This window comes from Stegodyphus dumicola, chromosome X2 (assembly GCF_044657685.1).
Source record: "Stegodyphus dumicola isolate Sdum_Otavi_A_Nest chromosome X2, ASM4465768v1".
In the NCBI taxonomy this organism is placed as follows: domain Eukaryota; kingdom Metazoa; phylum Arthropoda; class Arachnida; order Araneae; family Eresidae; genus Stegodyphus; species Stegodyphus dumicola.
Genome location: NC_140781.1, coordinates 179935876 through 179951137, shown reverse-complemented (window position 1 = coordinate 179951137; position 15262 = coordinate 179935876). Strand labels below are relative to the sequence as shown.

Below are 15262 nucleotides of genomic sequence, written 5' to 3'. Positions count from 1 at the left end.
TAGATGCTGGAGCGATCACTTATAGTTTTGTTTTTACAAAGCATATGCTTTAGCTGCTAATGCAAATAACACTCATTTCAGTAATTAATCTGTAATGGAAAGCAATCAAACTCATAAAAAATATTAATCTTTGAATCATAACATTAGTTGTTTTCTATTTTATACATTAATGCTTTTATAATGACTTTAATTTTTATTTCAAAAGGATTTTGTAACTTCAAATTGTACTTTGCTTGCTTACGTAAATTAGTTTTTAACGAACATTCATTCACTTGCATTTTATGTATTCAACCTTTTTATATATGTTTTAACTTACTTCGGGACTATATTCTATTCATCTGAAAAGGTATAGTAAAGTATGAATCTTTTCAGACAAAATTGATTAATTTAGGAAAAATGATCCCTTCTTCGTCTACCCCTTTATTTGCCACGTAAAAATAAATACTTTTTCTTAATTTAGGAAAAGTGATCCCTTCTTCGTCTACCCCTTTATTTGCCACGTAAAAATAAATACTTTTTCTTAATTTAGGAAAAGTGATCCCTTCTTCGTCTACCCCTTTATTTGCCACGTAAAAATAAATACTTTTTCTAACAGTCACAGAAATAACCATTGCTTTTGAAATACCGGCAACGATCCCTAAAGGTTTAAGGAGAAGGCACAGGTGATGTTCCATATTACTGTTGAAAAAACGTATAGCAAGCAGTATATAATCGAAAGAGTCAAACTTTTCAGATCTCCTCTCAATAGCAGAATATAGCTGCCTACAGGAGCTATTATACTATGAGTCACAGTTCATATCGATTTTTTTTCCTTCTTTTAATTGAACTATTTGAGAAAAGTATGCAAACTATCTGTTTACATTTGTTTTCTACCTCCATCGGACTCAATTTACAATAATTTACTACAAGTTTTTGTATCTTTCACCAGATGTCGCTAGCTACAGAAGATCAATACGATGAAAAGCCTGAATATGAAAAGCATCCGGAGAGAAGAATTTTGCTCTAGAGTGATGTTCAGTTGAGAACAATTCCTTTTGAGAAAAGCGAATTTTCGCATTTGTTGCTACTACAAAACTTCTTTTAACTCTCTTTCGGGCTGAATTCATCTTTCATATTCTAGGAAAATGGTAAGAAAATGTTTCGTAACTTTTTGAACTTATACATTATTTTTTTTTCAAATATCTATAATGCCTTTAATTCTTTCTGAGCGCTAGAGCACGTTAGGAATTCCAAGTTACGAAGTTTTTTACGCTGTACATTTAGGAATCTCATAAATAAAAAATCATAGTTATGTTAAATAAAAACACGTTGGCATCTTTCTGTCCCAAAATAATAATTCACATTCATATAACTCTCTCTTACATATTAAAGTTTTATAATAAAGTTTCCAGAGTCGTAATATGTTAGCAGATTGAAAAGAAATTGAAAAGAAATTTGAGGGCGAAACTTATTTTAGGAATTTAGGTAAGGTTGAAATATAGTAGATTAAAATTGGAGGCTAAGATTTATTTTGTGATTTCATGAAAGGTTGGAATAAAATTATGTATACTATTTAAGATTTCCATGCTGTTATTTTTTTCATACTAATGTACTTTTGCTATCTATCTCTATCTGCAAACGCATGTAGTTGGTGTACCAATATTTATAACAATAAATTAAAATGATATAACACAATATCTACAGATAGACATTATCATGCTTTTGGGGACTTATTTATTTTCGGAAACAGCATATGTATGTGTGTGTACGTATTTTCACTGACACTTATGATTGTTATGATTACTTCTTATTCATAATTAGATACGTAATACATAATTCTTCTTACATGTATTATAACTTCTTTCTTCGTTTGTTTCGTACTAATTAGAGCATAAATTAAAATAAAGAGTTTTAGGAATACAATATAGCTTTTTTATATAAAATAAAATAATTGATTTTATTAAAAAGCACTGTACATTACAAGTCTTATGTTTCACGCGTGAAGAGGAAAATCGAAAAATGTTTACTTTTAAACCTGCATTCTAAGTTATTTTCCCCCAGTGAAGGAAACAATTATGAGATATTTCTCTTTACTTGGTCCGGGAAAATATTCAAAACTTAACATTGTTTCTGGCAAAAGTTGTTAAGGAGGGATTAGCGAGAAGCGAAGGAAACAATATAAGAATATGTTATTTCACTTCTATTACTCCCCTGGCTGAGGAATGTGCTATCTGGATATTAATATTTTCAGTCCCTCTGAAGATAAGTAGAAATTAGTTCCTTTTCCTTTTGTTGACTTCTCCTGGAAATATGTTTGAAATTATGGCAACAAAATATTATTATCTACACTTAAAGCGTTACCCTAAAAATATTCGATTTTACTTATTTCTTTCTTTTTACTAATTCGTATATTCAACACCTTTTATCCTTACACTTAATGAATGAAACTATATTGTTATGTAAGAGAATGGCGTTAATTGTAATGAGAGTTTGGTAAATGTTAAACATTTTAAATTTGGTATTTTCAAATACACTTGGCAATTACGACACGAGATTTAACTTATGAAACATCAAATGAATCTTCTTCAAGTGGCAATTAGAACATTAGCAATGCACTAGCATAACCAGAATTTTAAAACGCGCTTTTGGAAAATGTTCTTTCTGAACACATTTTGAAATTTCCTCCAGATCTGTCGCTCCTCTTTCTTAAAGCAAACCGTCAGGAATGGTATACATGTACCTAGTGCTTAATTTTTCGCTTTTTTATATCCATTAATAAAGAAATCAAACGAAAAGTAATTACGTTCGATAGTAATGCGAAGTTTTAAATCATTAAAGAAGTGAAGAACTACATTTTCCTAGGCATGTTCTCATGATGTAAATGGCTAAAGCAGCCAGATGAAAACGGAAGATTGTTGTTCGAAGCGCGGTGAGGGCATAGTTCTTTTTTCCCATTTATAACTACGAAAAGTCTGAAAGGTTTGCATAAAATGCATATCTTTCAGAAATTATCTAGCAGAAAACAAAAAAATAACTAAACAATATATTATTTGAAACTTTAGCATTTAAAATGACAAGTGAAAGATCTGAGTCTAATTAGCGCCTGCTGAAAATTACCTAACAAGTAACGTGGAATAGTTGTTATGTAAATTTCAGATTTAATTTGCAGCGATCATAGCGGGAAAAGGAGTTATCTGGAATGACGTTCTTAATAACGAAACAATTTCCTTTAGAAGGTTCTTCTCGAAGGTGTCCCATTCTAGAAAGAGAGAGCTCTGGTGCACTATCAACCGTGAAGGAACCGTAGGCAGATTACGCTACTGTGCTTTCTCATAATTAATTACCATTTTCTTAACGAAAAATAGCTTTTCTTCATAGAAACACATTTTACATGTCTTATGAAATTTGAATTCTTCATAACAGGAAAATTATATTCAAGAAAATTCGAACTCTTTCTCATTCTAAACAGAAAGGCGAAACCACTATAGTCCTCCTGGTGGAAACTAGGAACTTAACTATAGCATACATTGTCTCCTAATACTAGATTTATTTAGTTCTGTATTTAAGTCAACAGATTTTACTCCAAATATTTTCCTATATTTGATGTGTTTACGAGGTCTGATTAAGTTTTCTCTCAGTTCAACAGTTTTTAAACTAAATAGGTAGGTACATTCTCTTTCGTATAACAACCTCCTCCAATTTTGTTCGCGTTCTCCCAAAGTTGGTTTCACAAATTTTAAATATTCTCATTCTGAATAAGGAATCCGAATAAGCTATTTAAATGAGGTAAGCGGACTTCCTGAATTTTCAAGTATGCTGTTTTCCCAGAAGCATATAAAGCTTGCTCATTTTTCCCATAAAATATTCAAAATGCATTTTCAGTAAAATGTAGATAAATACATTAACGAATGGATGTACCTATTATATTTTCTCATCTTTAATGAGACTGTGCATATGGTATTATTTTGGTCCTCCGTTTCTATGCAAACGTTTCTTCTTCTTTTTCTTCTTCAATGGCCAGACAGCCCAGGATGAGCCCTTGCCTTCCTTCTATCCCTGGCCATGGACATCCAATTGTTATTTTTAAAATTCTTAAGTCTGTTTCCAAACAGTCGAGCCACCTAAATTTAGGTCTCCCTCTTTTTAGGGTGCCGAATGGTCTGGCTGAGAAGATCTTTTTAGCTACTCGATTTTCATCCATTCTGCACAGGTGTCCTGCCCATTTAATTCTCTGTATCCTTATATATTTTACTACATATATTTCTTTAAAGAATTTATAGAGTTCAGCGTTAGTTCTTCATCTCCAGATATTGTTACATTTTATGCCACCAAAGATACCTCTCATGATTTTTCTTTCAAAGACAGAAATGATCCTTTTAGCTTTTTCTGTCATTGTCCAGGTCTCAGCTGAGTATGTAAGAATGGGTCTGATTAAGCTTTTGTAAACTAAAATATTCGTTTTTCTGCTAGCGAAGTTAGCCTTCAAGTATTTTTTGAGAGACCGAAAAAACATCGGTTAGCATCTGTGACTCTACTACAGATCTCGGGCATTAAATTATTGAGTATATTAACTTCTGATCCTAAATATTTAAATTTGCTAACAGTTTCAACTTTGTAATTCCCAATTTCAAAATAGGGGCTGCTGTTATTACCACATGGCATGTATTTAGTTTTATTTTGATTGATTGCTAGATGCATTTTGCTGGCTGCAGCCTCTAGAGATGTAAAAGCCTCTCTAAGTGACTCGGGAGTGCGTGCGACTAATTCAATATCGTCAGCCAACGCAAAACGTTAATACAAACGTTTCCTCTTCGTACAACAGAAGGTTTCTTTGCATGTGATAGTATTTCGAATGTTTTTTGCAAGAAACCATTACTTCTTTTAAATATTAACATTGATGTTTTCTATCTAAACCTCTGCGCAGTATTTTGGAAAATAAGTCAGTAAGCATTTGAAACCAAATACTGCTTTTACCTTTTTGAGGTTTTCTTAAACACATTTTTACTCATCTTGATGATTTTGTACTTTGGGTTCTTGTTGTGCATAAAATGTGTTCTAAGAAGAAGTTACTTCATAGCAGAAAGAAGTTTATAATCTTTGCGCTCAGTATTGTATCTGAATTTAACTGTTTCTTATCCCTAAATCGGAACAAGAACACAGGATGCCATGTGCCTCTTGTATTCCCATCTGTTTAAACTGAACTCCTTATAATCTTTATCTTAAAACATTTTTCTAAGAAACCGTGTAACCTGACATCATTTCAGAAATCTAGACACAGAGCTGTTACAGAAGTGCCAACACCTATGGCTTACAATTATAGTTACTATATTACAAATTGCATGAATGAATTACAAATTACGCCACTTTATGGATTCATTTTGAAAATAATGTAAAGACTAATTTTATACTTAAGGGTTGCTTTTACTTAACTTAGTTACTTTAGTAACGGATAGTTAAATATAAAAACTAATACATGGCTAAAATTGTGTAAATTTTCTTAAAATATGTATTTTGAAGCTTAGCAGCTTATATCACTAATGTATTTTAATGTTAAATTAAAATTCATGTATTCATTACCATGACAGTTTAATTTCGAAAATAATATATCCCACTCTTTTGAAACAATTTAACATTTTCATAAAAGTTATGCGTATTGAACTGTAACAAGGTAAATTTCTTACTTTTTCTTAATTTCCGTTAGTGCTTCATTGGGAAGCCTGATACTAAAATTATAGCCTGACAGCAACTTCCCATCGAGTGAACCAATGAGTTTTGTTCATCGAATGTTAATCCATCATTTTAAAAGTTTCTCTTAGTTAGGTTTTCTGTTAAGTCTGTCCACCAGGAAAAGAGACTTGGCTACGCCTACATTACTTGGCGTCGGACGATCCCAGTATCTTAATTGCGTTAAACCGGGACAAACGGCGCAGGCTTTGTAACAATGGGACTTGGATTCACTCATTTGCAACCGTGGATGGGCTCATTCGATTTCTGCCCGCACTGAAATGAACTCCCTTTGCTAACAGGTGAAGTCAATTCTCGTCTCGTGGTGGACGAACTATACCGCCAAGATGCGGTTGTTCCTGACTAAAACATTTCTTTAACCGGTTACAGATATTTTCGACTAAACAAGCGAATTTCTTGGTCATTCTAGCAACACAAGTATGATTACCCTGAAATAACAATTTGTGCTGAATAGAAACATGTCAAAGTAAAAACACAATACCGCTGAAATAAAAAAACCTCATTATAAGAAGAATCCATGGGCCCGTGGTATTATTCCTAACTTTAATATATAACTGGCATATTTTCTGCTAGTCAAAAATGTCACTGATCACACAGATTCATTCCATACCTTTTGCTATCACACATTTTCAGAACGGAGCATTAACTAAATGCTTTACAGTAGATATTGAGCATTCAGGCAACATATCTTCTCCAGTTTTTTTCTCTAACACATTTAATTCCGTCGCTATCGAATATGGATCTGGTTTCGTCACTTAGGATGACACTTTTCCATATTCCCTATGGTCAACTAATACGCTTTGTAATCCATTCTAACCTTTCTTTATTTGCTTGCATAAAAAAAGCTTTTTCTTTGCAGTTCTGCTATTTAATACAATATTTTGAAGTCTGCATCGAATATTCTTGACACTTAGATTTCTATCACGTTCGTGTAAGTCATTTAAATCAGACGATTTCCGTTCACAGTTTAATTCTTCTATCACAGCTTTCTTTTAACCAGCTGACTCTGTTGATATTTATTCCATGGTTTAGAAATTCATCCTTTTGTTATAACATTGTAACTCCTTTTGTAAACATTTGTAATGTCGCCAAATCCCGAGTGTACCGTATATTAGGATTAAACGAAGCATTTTTAAATGCATGGAGATAGACAAAACCGTAACAAACAGTTCAACAGGACTTTTATAGGTAATGAATTTCAAATTTTTGTTCAGTTTCTCTAATTTTGATCTCAACATTTATTAGTAATTTATCAAAGCAATTAATTTTGTCGTTTTCCATTAAAAGTGTTAATATTTCTTTCTCCTTTTCCATTAATTTTTCCGTCTACTTCTCCTGACTGTGGGTGAGTTTTCCGTCATATATATTGGATAGCCGTTACATATGCATGAATATGCATCGTCTTTTAGTATTGGACGTTTTCTCGGAATTCTTAAAATCGCCCCATTTATAATCGTGAATACATATTCACGCACAATGATATCTTCGCGAAAATTGTACTTTTTGCTCTGTATGCGGTAAAAATGTTTCATATTATGTCAGCATATTAATTCAAATACATTCGTCTTTACTTCAAAAATAATAAATAAAGTCATATTTCAGCAGTAAAATAATTGCTAACATGTAATTTGCATTGTTTCGGAAATATGATTTTTTTTAAATATGTAAAATGCATAACTTAATAACTTACTTTATAGATTTGTTTCATTTTTAAATATTTTCCTATAATATTTATAAAAAAATATTTTAAGTATTATTTATTTTAGCAAAATTTTAACAATAATTCAGCGTGTATTTTTAGTACTAATTAAATTTAATAATTCAAGTATTTATATTAAATTTACATTTCATTAGATGAATCTGCCTTAGATTAATATATTTAGATGAAATAAAGTAACGAAACGTTGCAAAATAAATCTTATGTGGATTTCAGATTCTTGAAAGGGCAGATTTAGTCTCTTTTCATTCTAAAAGTAACGCTGATGAACTATGAAAAAGATGCTAAAACGACCACGTCTAAAAGCGGTCATATCATGACGTTTCAGCGACGTCGGCAAATTGCTAAGATGCAAAGGCAAATATTTTGCGTCTTCGCAACGTTGTAAAGACGTTGTAAAAGTGCAAAGTGGTCGTAAACCACGACCACTCGGACCAGTTTGCAAAGTCGTTAAGACGTTGCCGTGCTACTTGGGTACATTTATTCAATTACAATACCTATTATACAGAGACCGGACCAAACTGTCCCCAAATTTGGTGACTTTGGTCTATTTCTCGCCGAATTTGGCCACTAAATAAGTCGCCAAAGCAGTTGCCAGCTTGATGATATCTCGCCAATTTACCGAGATACCCAATTACTCAATGTTAATGTTACTTGCTCCTGTATTCTTGCGTTTCCGGCATAGCTTATTTTTTAAGATTTTTTGCGTTACATTACACAGAAAAATACAAGTTTCACATATATAACTGCACTAAAATCATCTATCTATGTACAAAATTCGTGACAATATAATATATCAGCGAATATGGTAAGTACATCTCCTGACATCAGTTGCTTTACTAAGCACTTCTAGTTAGCGTCTTAGCTGTATGTAGGGCTATATAAAAATTCAGCTAGTGAGTAATTAAAACGCTCAAGCTATAACTACTAAAACTGTTTACCGAAATGTGTACGTTACAGAAACATAGCTAAGACTTAAAAATATGTTGCGTCTAGCAAGTAAACAACTTAGGCAAAATTTCAATATAATAAAATATGATACATTTGATATGAGCGAGTGGAATCAGACTAGCTTAGCTAGTTATTATAACTTCAGAAATTATCCGGTTATTATCGATAACCACAGCAGCAATTTAGTATAATACAAGTTAAAATCGCACAGCTTTTAATTGCTACTAACTCGTAGTATTCATTTTTATCCTTAATCTTCTTTTTTCGCATTACTTCATCTATTCTGCCTGGAATAAGCTCTTACGAATAGAGCTCAGAAGAGACAGGACGGAATCTAAATTAGAAGTAACTCATTAAAAATTTTAAATAAATTTTATGAAGAAATAAAAAAATTGTAAAAGAAAAAACATTTTCCTTACAACCTTTTAAAGTAATAAAAAAATAAAGCATTTTCCTTGCAACTTTTTAAAAATAAAAAAAAGCATTTTCTTTACAATTTTTCAGAGTAAAAAATACTACTTGTTCGCAAAGATCAATTTTTTAAACTCCCGTATGCAATTTTTAAGGCATATCTTCGATCGCTTCCAAGGCAATCTATTCATCGCACCGTTCTACTTCATTAAAACTGTCATTTCGAGCTTCGCGCTTCCTCAAGAAAAGGAACTGCACTCATTCATGATAGAAATGACTTCTAACATTCTGGCTATTTCAGGCAGGGAATATTTTCAGCATTTAACATAACTGTCGATCTTCATACATCTTGATCGTTATTTGAGTTTTGAAACTTTTCCATGTTTGAATACCTTACAAGCAATTATAACGATCTTATTATTCTTACAGAATCTTTAATTATTATATTAATACGTCTGTCTATCGAAAACACATCCCATTTCATTAATATTTCCTATCGCTGCCAGGCATTTGTGGAACCACTCTGCAATAATTACATATGCCAAAGAATTCAAATATGTTATTCAATATACGAACAATAATCCAAATTTACTCAAAAGTTTTTACTCTACGACTCGTAGAGTTACTAACTCTACGACTCGTAGAGTTAGTTCTCTGAATAAAACTATTTACTTTTGCGTAAACTTTCTACGTAATGTGTATATCATGCTCAAATGTTTTATATGCTTTTTTTAACCTCATTCATGGCGTTTGTCGCTATGGCAAAAAATTCGTCAACGTTTTAAAACTACGTGTGTTTTCTGATAAACCTAATTCTGTACTCACGCTATTTGTGGTTAACAGCACAGTGCTGGAAGGGAATTTTTCAAAATTCAATTTAGATTTTTTCAGTTGAATGTTGAGAAGAATTTCCAGGCATATCTTGGTTTAATGTCTTATAGAAATTTACCTTCGGACGAAGCGTAGAAAATTATTTCACATGAAATCTGTACAAAACTTTTAACGTCATTTTTTTAGTTTTGAGCGAATTTTCCACTGTTTGAACTGCGTAATTTTAAAATCTCAACAACCAAAAGCATATCGGCTTTGAAATTTTCACATATCATTTAACAAATTCTTCGTCTTCTTTTAAAACAAGAATGATAAAATTGTATTCGTGCGATTCATATTATCGCATATTAAAAAATTATTCATATTAATATTATCGCATATTAAAATATATGCGATAATATGAAACAGAACAGGAATATCGGTTCATTCTTGGGTATCGCTTGAAAACATAGTTCCGAGGTTATAATGCCATTATGTCACACAATTTGTCTTGCTTCCGGATAAATTTCTCTAAAATTGATTTTATTCATTGTTTTTTCTATCTCATATCCCTTGTTGTAAAGAATAACTTGTAAAAAAATTAACTTACTACAGAAATCTTCTGCTATTTTACAGATGCTATATTTCCCTCCCCCCATTTTATAGAACGAATTTGCATTTACAATTCACTTCATCTCATTGATCTCAAGAGCAATAGGATTGATTAGCGTTTAAAATTATTTGTTGTGAAATCTACGGCATCATTTTTTATTTTTTCCTTTTCGTATGTTGATGTATATTTTTTTCATCATATGCTAAAATTGATTTTCTTAGTTTTACTGTGGTTTATAACATTATATTCATTTAGGGTTAGGGCACTTCGAAATTTTAACATCCAAAGATGTATCTGTTGTAAAGATTTGAAATTTTCAAAGAATATTAAACAAACTCGTCACCCCTTTTAAAAAAGGAAAGGTTATATTTACATGTATAAATGTGCAAGAAAAAAGGACTTTGCAATATTGATGGTGTAGAGAGTCCGTAATAAAGAGCAAATGGCAGCCAAGGCAGATTAAATCTTCATTTTATTTCAGTAATCATGTTGCAGCCACAAACAACTTGGCACATTATTTGTGCCTATTTCAAAACGTTTACGTTTTTGATAGATTTTAGATAAGAAGAGAGCATCAGAATGCAGTCCAGCTAAGCCGAAGAGTAGAAAATGAGTGCGCTATGTTTAGGATGACATCTTACTTCAGATTGCTTTAGTTTTGGTTCTCAATACATTTTGATTGGATAATTAATGCTGCTGTAAATCTATTATTGGCTGTTTGAGTTATAGTTCCATTTATATAATCAGAACTACGTAAGAATCATATGACATGGATTAGTCTCGAAATGACATAGTGCAAAGAAAATTGTTATTTTTAGAATAGAGAAGAGAAATTAATTTACGCAGCTAATTTAAATTATGAATTATCTTTTATATTTTCTTTATTTTTCTTACATATATATATATATATATATATATATATATATATATATATATATATACATTACCGCATATTTCTAGAGTTTGCCATGCTTTTACACAAACTATTCCCTGATAAACTACCGAGCTCAAATTTTGCATACATAGTCATGGTAGATGACAGTAGAATGTGGCTAAGCGATTTTTCAAAATCTGGTTTTATTTTTTTAATTTAATGTATTTTTCGAGCATAATTTCGTTTTATAATCAAGCTAAAACTCTCAGAATTTGCACCATCGAATAGATCGAAACTTCACACCATCGAATAGAGCGAAAACAATCTTTTTAATGAAGTTTATATGAGATTTGAATGTAATTTCTGATTTTAGACGAAATTACTTTTCTTCATTTTCGATCATTTGTCATAACAAAATTGTCAAGAGTAAAATATCGATTATTCATTGTTGAGAAATGATTTTTTCGTCGAATAATTTGATTGGTAGCGTATCATCGAGACTAAAAAAATGGAAATAAAAAGGTAAGAATAAAAAGTTTTCAGAAAATAAACTTTAAATTAAAACTATAAAATAAGTAATAAACTAAAAGGAGAAAATGACTTATCACGCATTTTAATAAAAAGAAGTGATTAAATAATTCTCTTTGCAAAGTTCATCAACAATTTTACATCACCAGTAATAAAAAAGTATCCCCTTCGATACATTTATAAAACTAATGACTTATATTTTTGACAATACAATTGGATTATTCAATTTAATTCTTTAAACGTCCATTTTTTATTACTTGTGATATAATTATTGATGAATTGTGTAAAGAGAATTATTTGATCTCTTGTTTCCACTAAACTGCATGATAATTTTTTCTCCTTTTAATACACTTATTATATTATGAATTTAATGTAAAAGCTTATTTTATAAAGATTTCTTAAACTTTTTATTTTAAATTGATATTGAAGTTGATTATAAAATATTTTATTCCACCCTTTATTTTGGTTATACGGGCTAAGAACTCTTATACGTTTATGAAAAACCATTTGATATGTGTGATTTCCAAGTATATGTTCCGTTCTTTTGTCGTGAAACTAGAATACTAACTGTAAATGTGTCTCCTTATAGTACGGATTTGTAAACCACGCCCTTGAGCTTCTTATTGTTCGAAACTACGGTGAAGAAACATGGGACCAAATAAAGTAAGTACCATTTATTCTTTTCCTTAAAATATGAAACCTAAATCTAGCCATTATTATTTTAAAACAATGCAAAATTTTTAAGTTTTGGCGTAATTGTTTATTGAATACAATATTTCTTTGCAACGCGTTCTCACATTTCAAAGACAAAAACACTTCGATAACTCTCGATTTTAAATTTATGAATAGCAAACAGTACGCAAACATATTTGGAGAATAATTGTTAACATGAAAAAGAGTGTTCTGTTAAACAAATTTACATTATATAGATTTTGACATCAGAAACTGCTTTTGGGGATTCTGTCAAATTATTTTATCATTATAACAGGGTAAATTTCGTTTCAGCACTTTTGAAATTGGCATACGAGACCATAATATTCTAAGATGAAATAAAAAATATAATTGTCTTTCTGACGTGAGGACAGTGTGAAAGCTCAGTCTGAAATGGGTTGCGCTTCGCATTTCCATTTCTTTTATAAAATCAATCATCTGAAATTTAATGTTTAAAGATCATGAGAGGTTTGCTCTTTCAGAGAAAGCAATTTGCTATCCTAGACAGAACTTCTCCTAACCTCGCTCTGAATCGGGCATCTTTGATGCTGGAATTTCTGAATTTGGAAATATTTTTCATATGAATTTCGCTTAATTTTAAATTCATAAATTCGAAAAGAGTCTTATGGATTTTTAAGGTGCTTCTTATTAATTCTAAGACATTACTATGATTTCTTGCTTTGATTTCAGGCTAAAATACAGATTAAATTAGAGTTTAAATCATAGACACGTTTCCTAGTGACACATTTGTCTGCAATCAGTATATATTTCCCATGTTAGAGTATTATATGCTTCGTGGTCATACTTTGGCCATTTTAATACATTTCTTCAATATATGAGACTAAATAATTTTATTGTTTAAAAGTTCAAGTGAAAGATTTATTAAAATCATGATTTTGCAGAAAAGAAGCCGAAATCGTGATGGAAGGTCAGTTTCTAGTTCGCATTATTTACGATGATGAAATTACATATCAAATTGTCCATGCTGCCGAAAAGTGCCTTGGTAAGTTTCCTAATATTCACTTATTTAATTTTTTTTCAGTTATTTTCAGATGGCAGTTAATTTTTTTTTTTTCAGATGGCAGTTATAGGCAGTTTATTTTCTTTTAAAGAAAAAACATTAACTGTTCTATATAACGTAATTGTATTAGATGAGAAGAATGGCATCAATAACTGAGATTTATTATTTTAGGGTTGCATAAGAATTTGCAAATTATCAGAATAAATATAATTTAGAATTATATTTTATTATCATTATTTCTTTTATTAATTAACTTTCTATTTTAATTACTTTTATTTTACGTGGTTGGCATGAAGATGTGTATAGCTTGTTCTCTATGCTCCTGAAAATAGCCTTTCTTTATGTTCAAAGCTAAGAAAATGCAACCAAAGTCAAGGGCATTATCACAGTCATTGAACATTCAAGAAGGCCCAGAATAATCACATTCGTCCCTAATAATTTGCTGTCATAATTATTGTGGGGAACCAAATAAATTGTATCAAAGATTGGTATTTAATATGAAACCAAAAAAGGACAATAAAAAGTGTATTCCTTTGGCAGCCAAATCCATCAGACATGTTTCATATCAAAGAGCAAAGGTACTTGATTAATGCAAAAGATGAATTCAAAAGATAATCTAAATTTACAATCTCATTTTCATTTCGCGCAACATTGAAATTGTATTACAAAACTATTGAATTAAATACATTCGATGGTTTTCTGTCAAGAGCATAAATTTCCTGTTTTTGTAAAACATACATTTGTATGTTACCGTGAAAGACCGAAATTGGAGAATGTCGACTTTCACCGGAGAATATCAACATTCACCAAATACGTCGGTGAAAGACCGAATATTTCACTACATTCTTGTATATTCGGACCCTCACCGGTGTATGTCGACAATCACAGATATGCTCTGGTGAAAGTCGAAAAGAGAGGTCATAAAGTGCCATAATAGTTTAAGTTCTTGCAATAAATAAGATTTGAATCACATAATTTAGTAAGTTTTTTATTAATGTTATTTTATTTTCTCATTTAGAACGTACTATATAATTAAGTAAGTTTTTAACTTCTATTATTTTCCTTTCTCATTTTAAATGTATTGTGTGTTTTAGGTTCTCATGTTCTTAAGTTCTTATTTCAAGTTTCAAGTGCGTTTATTCGCGACTGAATTACGGAAAAGAAAATACAATATTGTTATTATGTTCAACATTCACCATTAGTACGTGGTGAATGTCGAATTGACCGGTGTAAGTCAGTAATAAGAGTATTTGGAAAATATTTCGGACATACACCAAGAGACTATGTGAATGTTGACATTCACCGGTGAAAGTCGACATTCTCCAGATTTCGGTGTTTCACCGTAACATATGTTATTCATGATAAAACATAAAACATTATTCTCAAAATGATTATAGCAAGCATGTTAGAGTTTAGAATGCTTAGGATTTTTTCAACTTAGTATATTGCAAAGTTATTCAAAACATTACCCCGTTTTAATGCTGTTGTCCAGTGTGATCCAACCTTTAGTTACCCGACGGCCAATCAAACGTTCGTATAGGAGAGTGAGGGCCAATCAAACGTTAGTATAGGAGAGTGAGGGCCAGAGGCATTAAAGAAAGAAAAAGAATTACATATAAATCAATAGTTTAATACATCTTTAGGAATGAAAGAAATTGTCACCTGATGGACAGCTTTGCCAATGTCAGCGGTTTCCCGCTAAATCTACGATTTTGTATTCCCTGCAGCGCAGGTTCGCCAGCTGGTTCCCATCCTAGCTACTGCTTTACACTGCTTGTTTTTCACAAATTCAGTTTATTCTGTTTATTATTATTTAAAGCAGTAAAAAGGGTTTTTTTTTATGTTTTCCTAAATATTTAAGTAACATTTTTGTCTCCAGTTAGAAGGGCAAGTGCCAAAAAA

At 31.0% G+C, this 15262-nt stretch overlaps 1 protein-coding gene across 1 annotated transcript in view; it reads left to right on the top strand.

Moving 5' to 3' along the window:
• Positions 1-970: 970 nt before the first annotated feature.
• Positions 971-15262, top strand: part of Gycbeta100B (guanylate cyclase soluble subunit beta-1-like) — a 106262-nt gene continuing 91970 nt past the window's right edge. Inside the window, exons 1-3 of the mRNA XM_035365313.2 lie at positions 971-1127; positions 12218-12291; positions 13242-13342. Of these exons, the coding sequence (XP_035221204.1) occupies positions 1125-1127; positions 12218-12291; positions 13242-13342 (178 nt within the window). The 5' untranslated portion in view covers positions 971-1124. The remainder of the gene's footprint in view (positions 1128-12217; positions 12292-13241; positions 13343-15262) is intronic.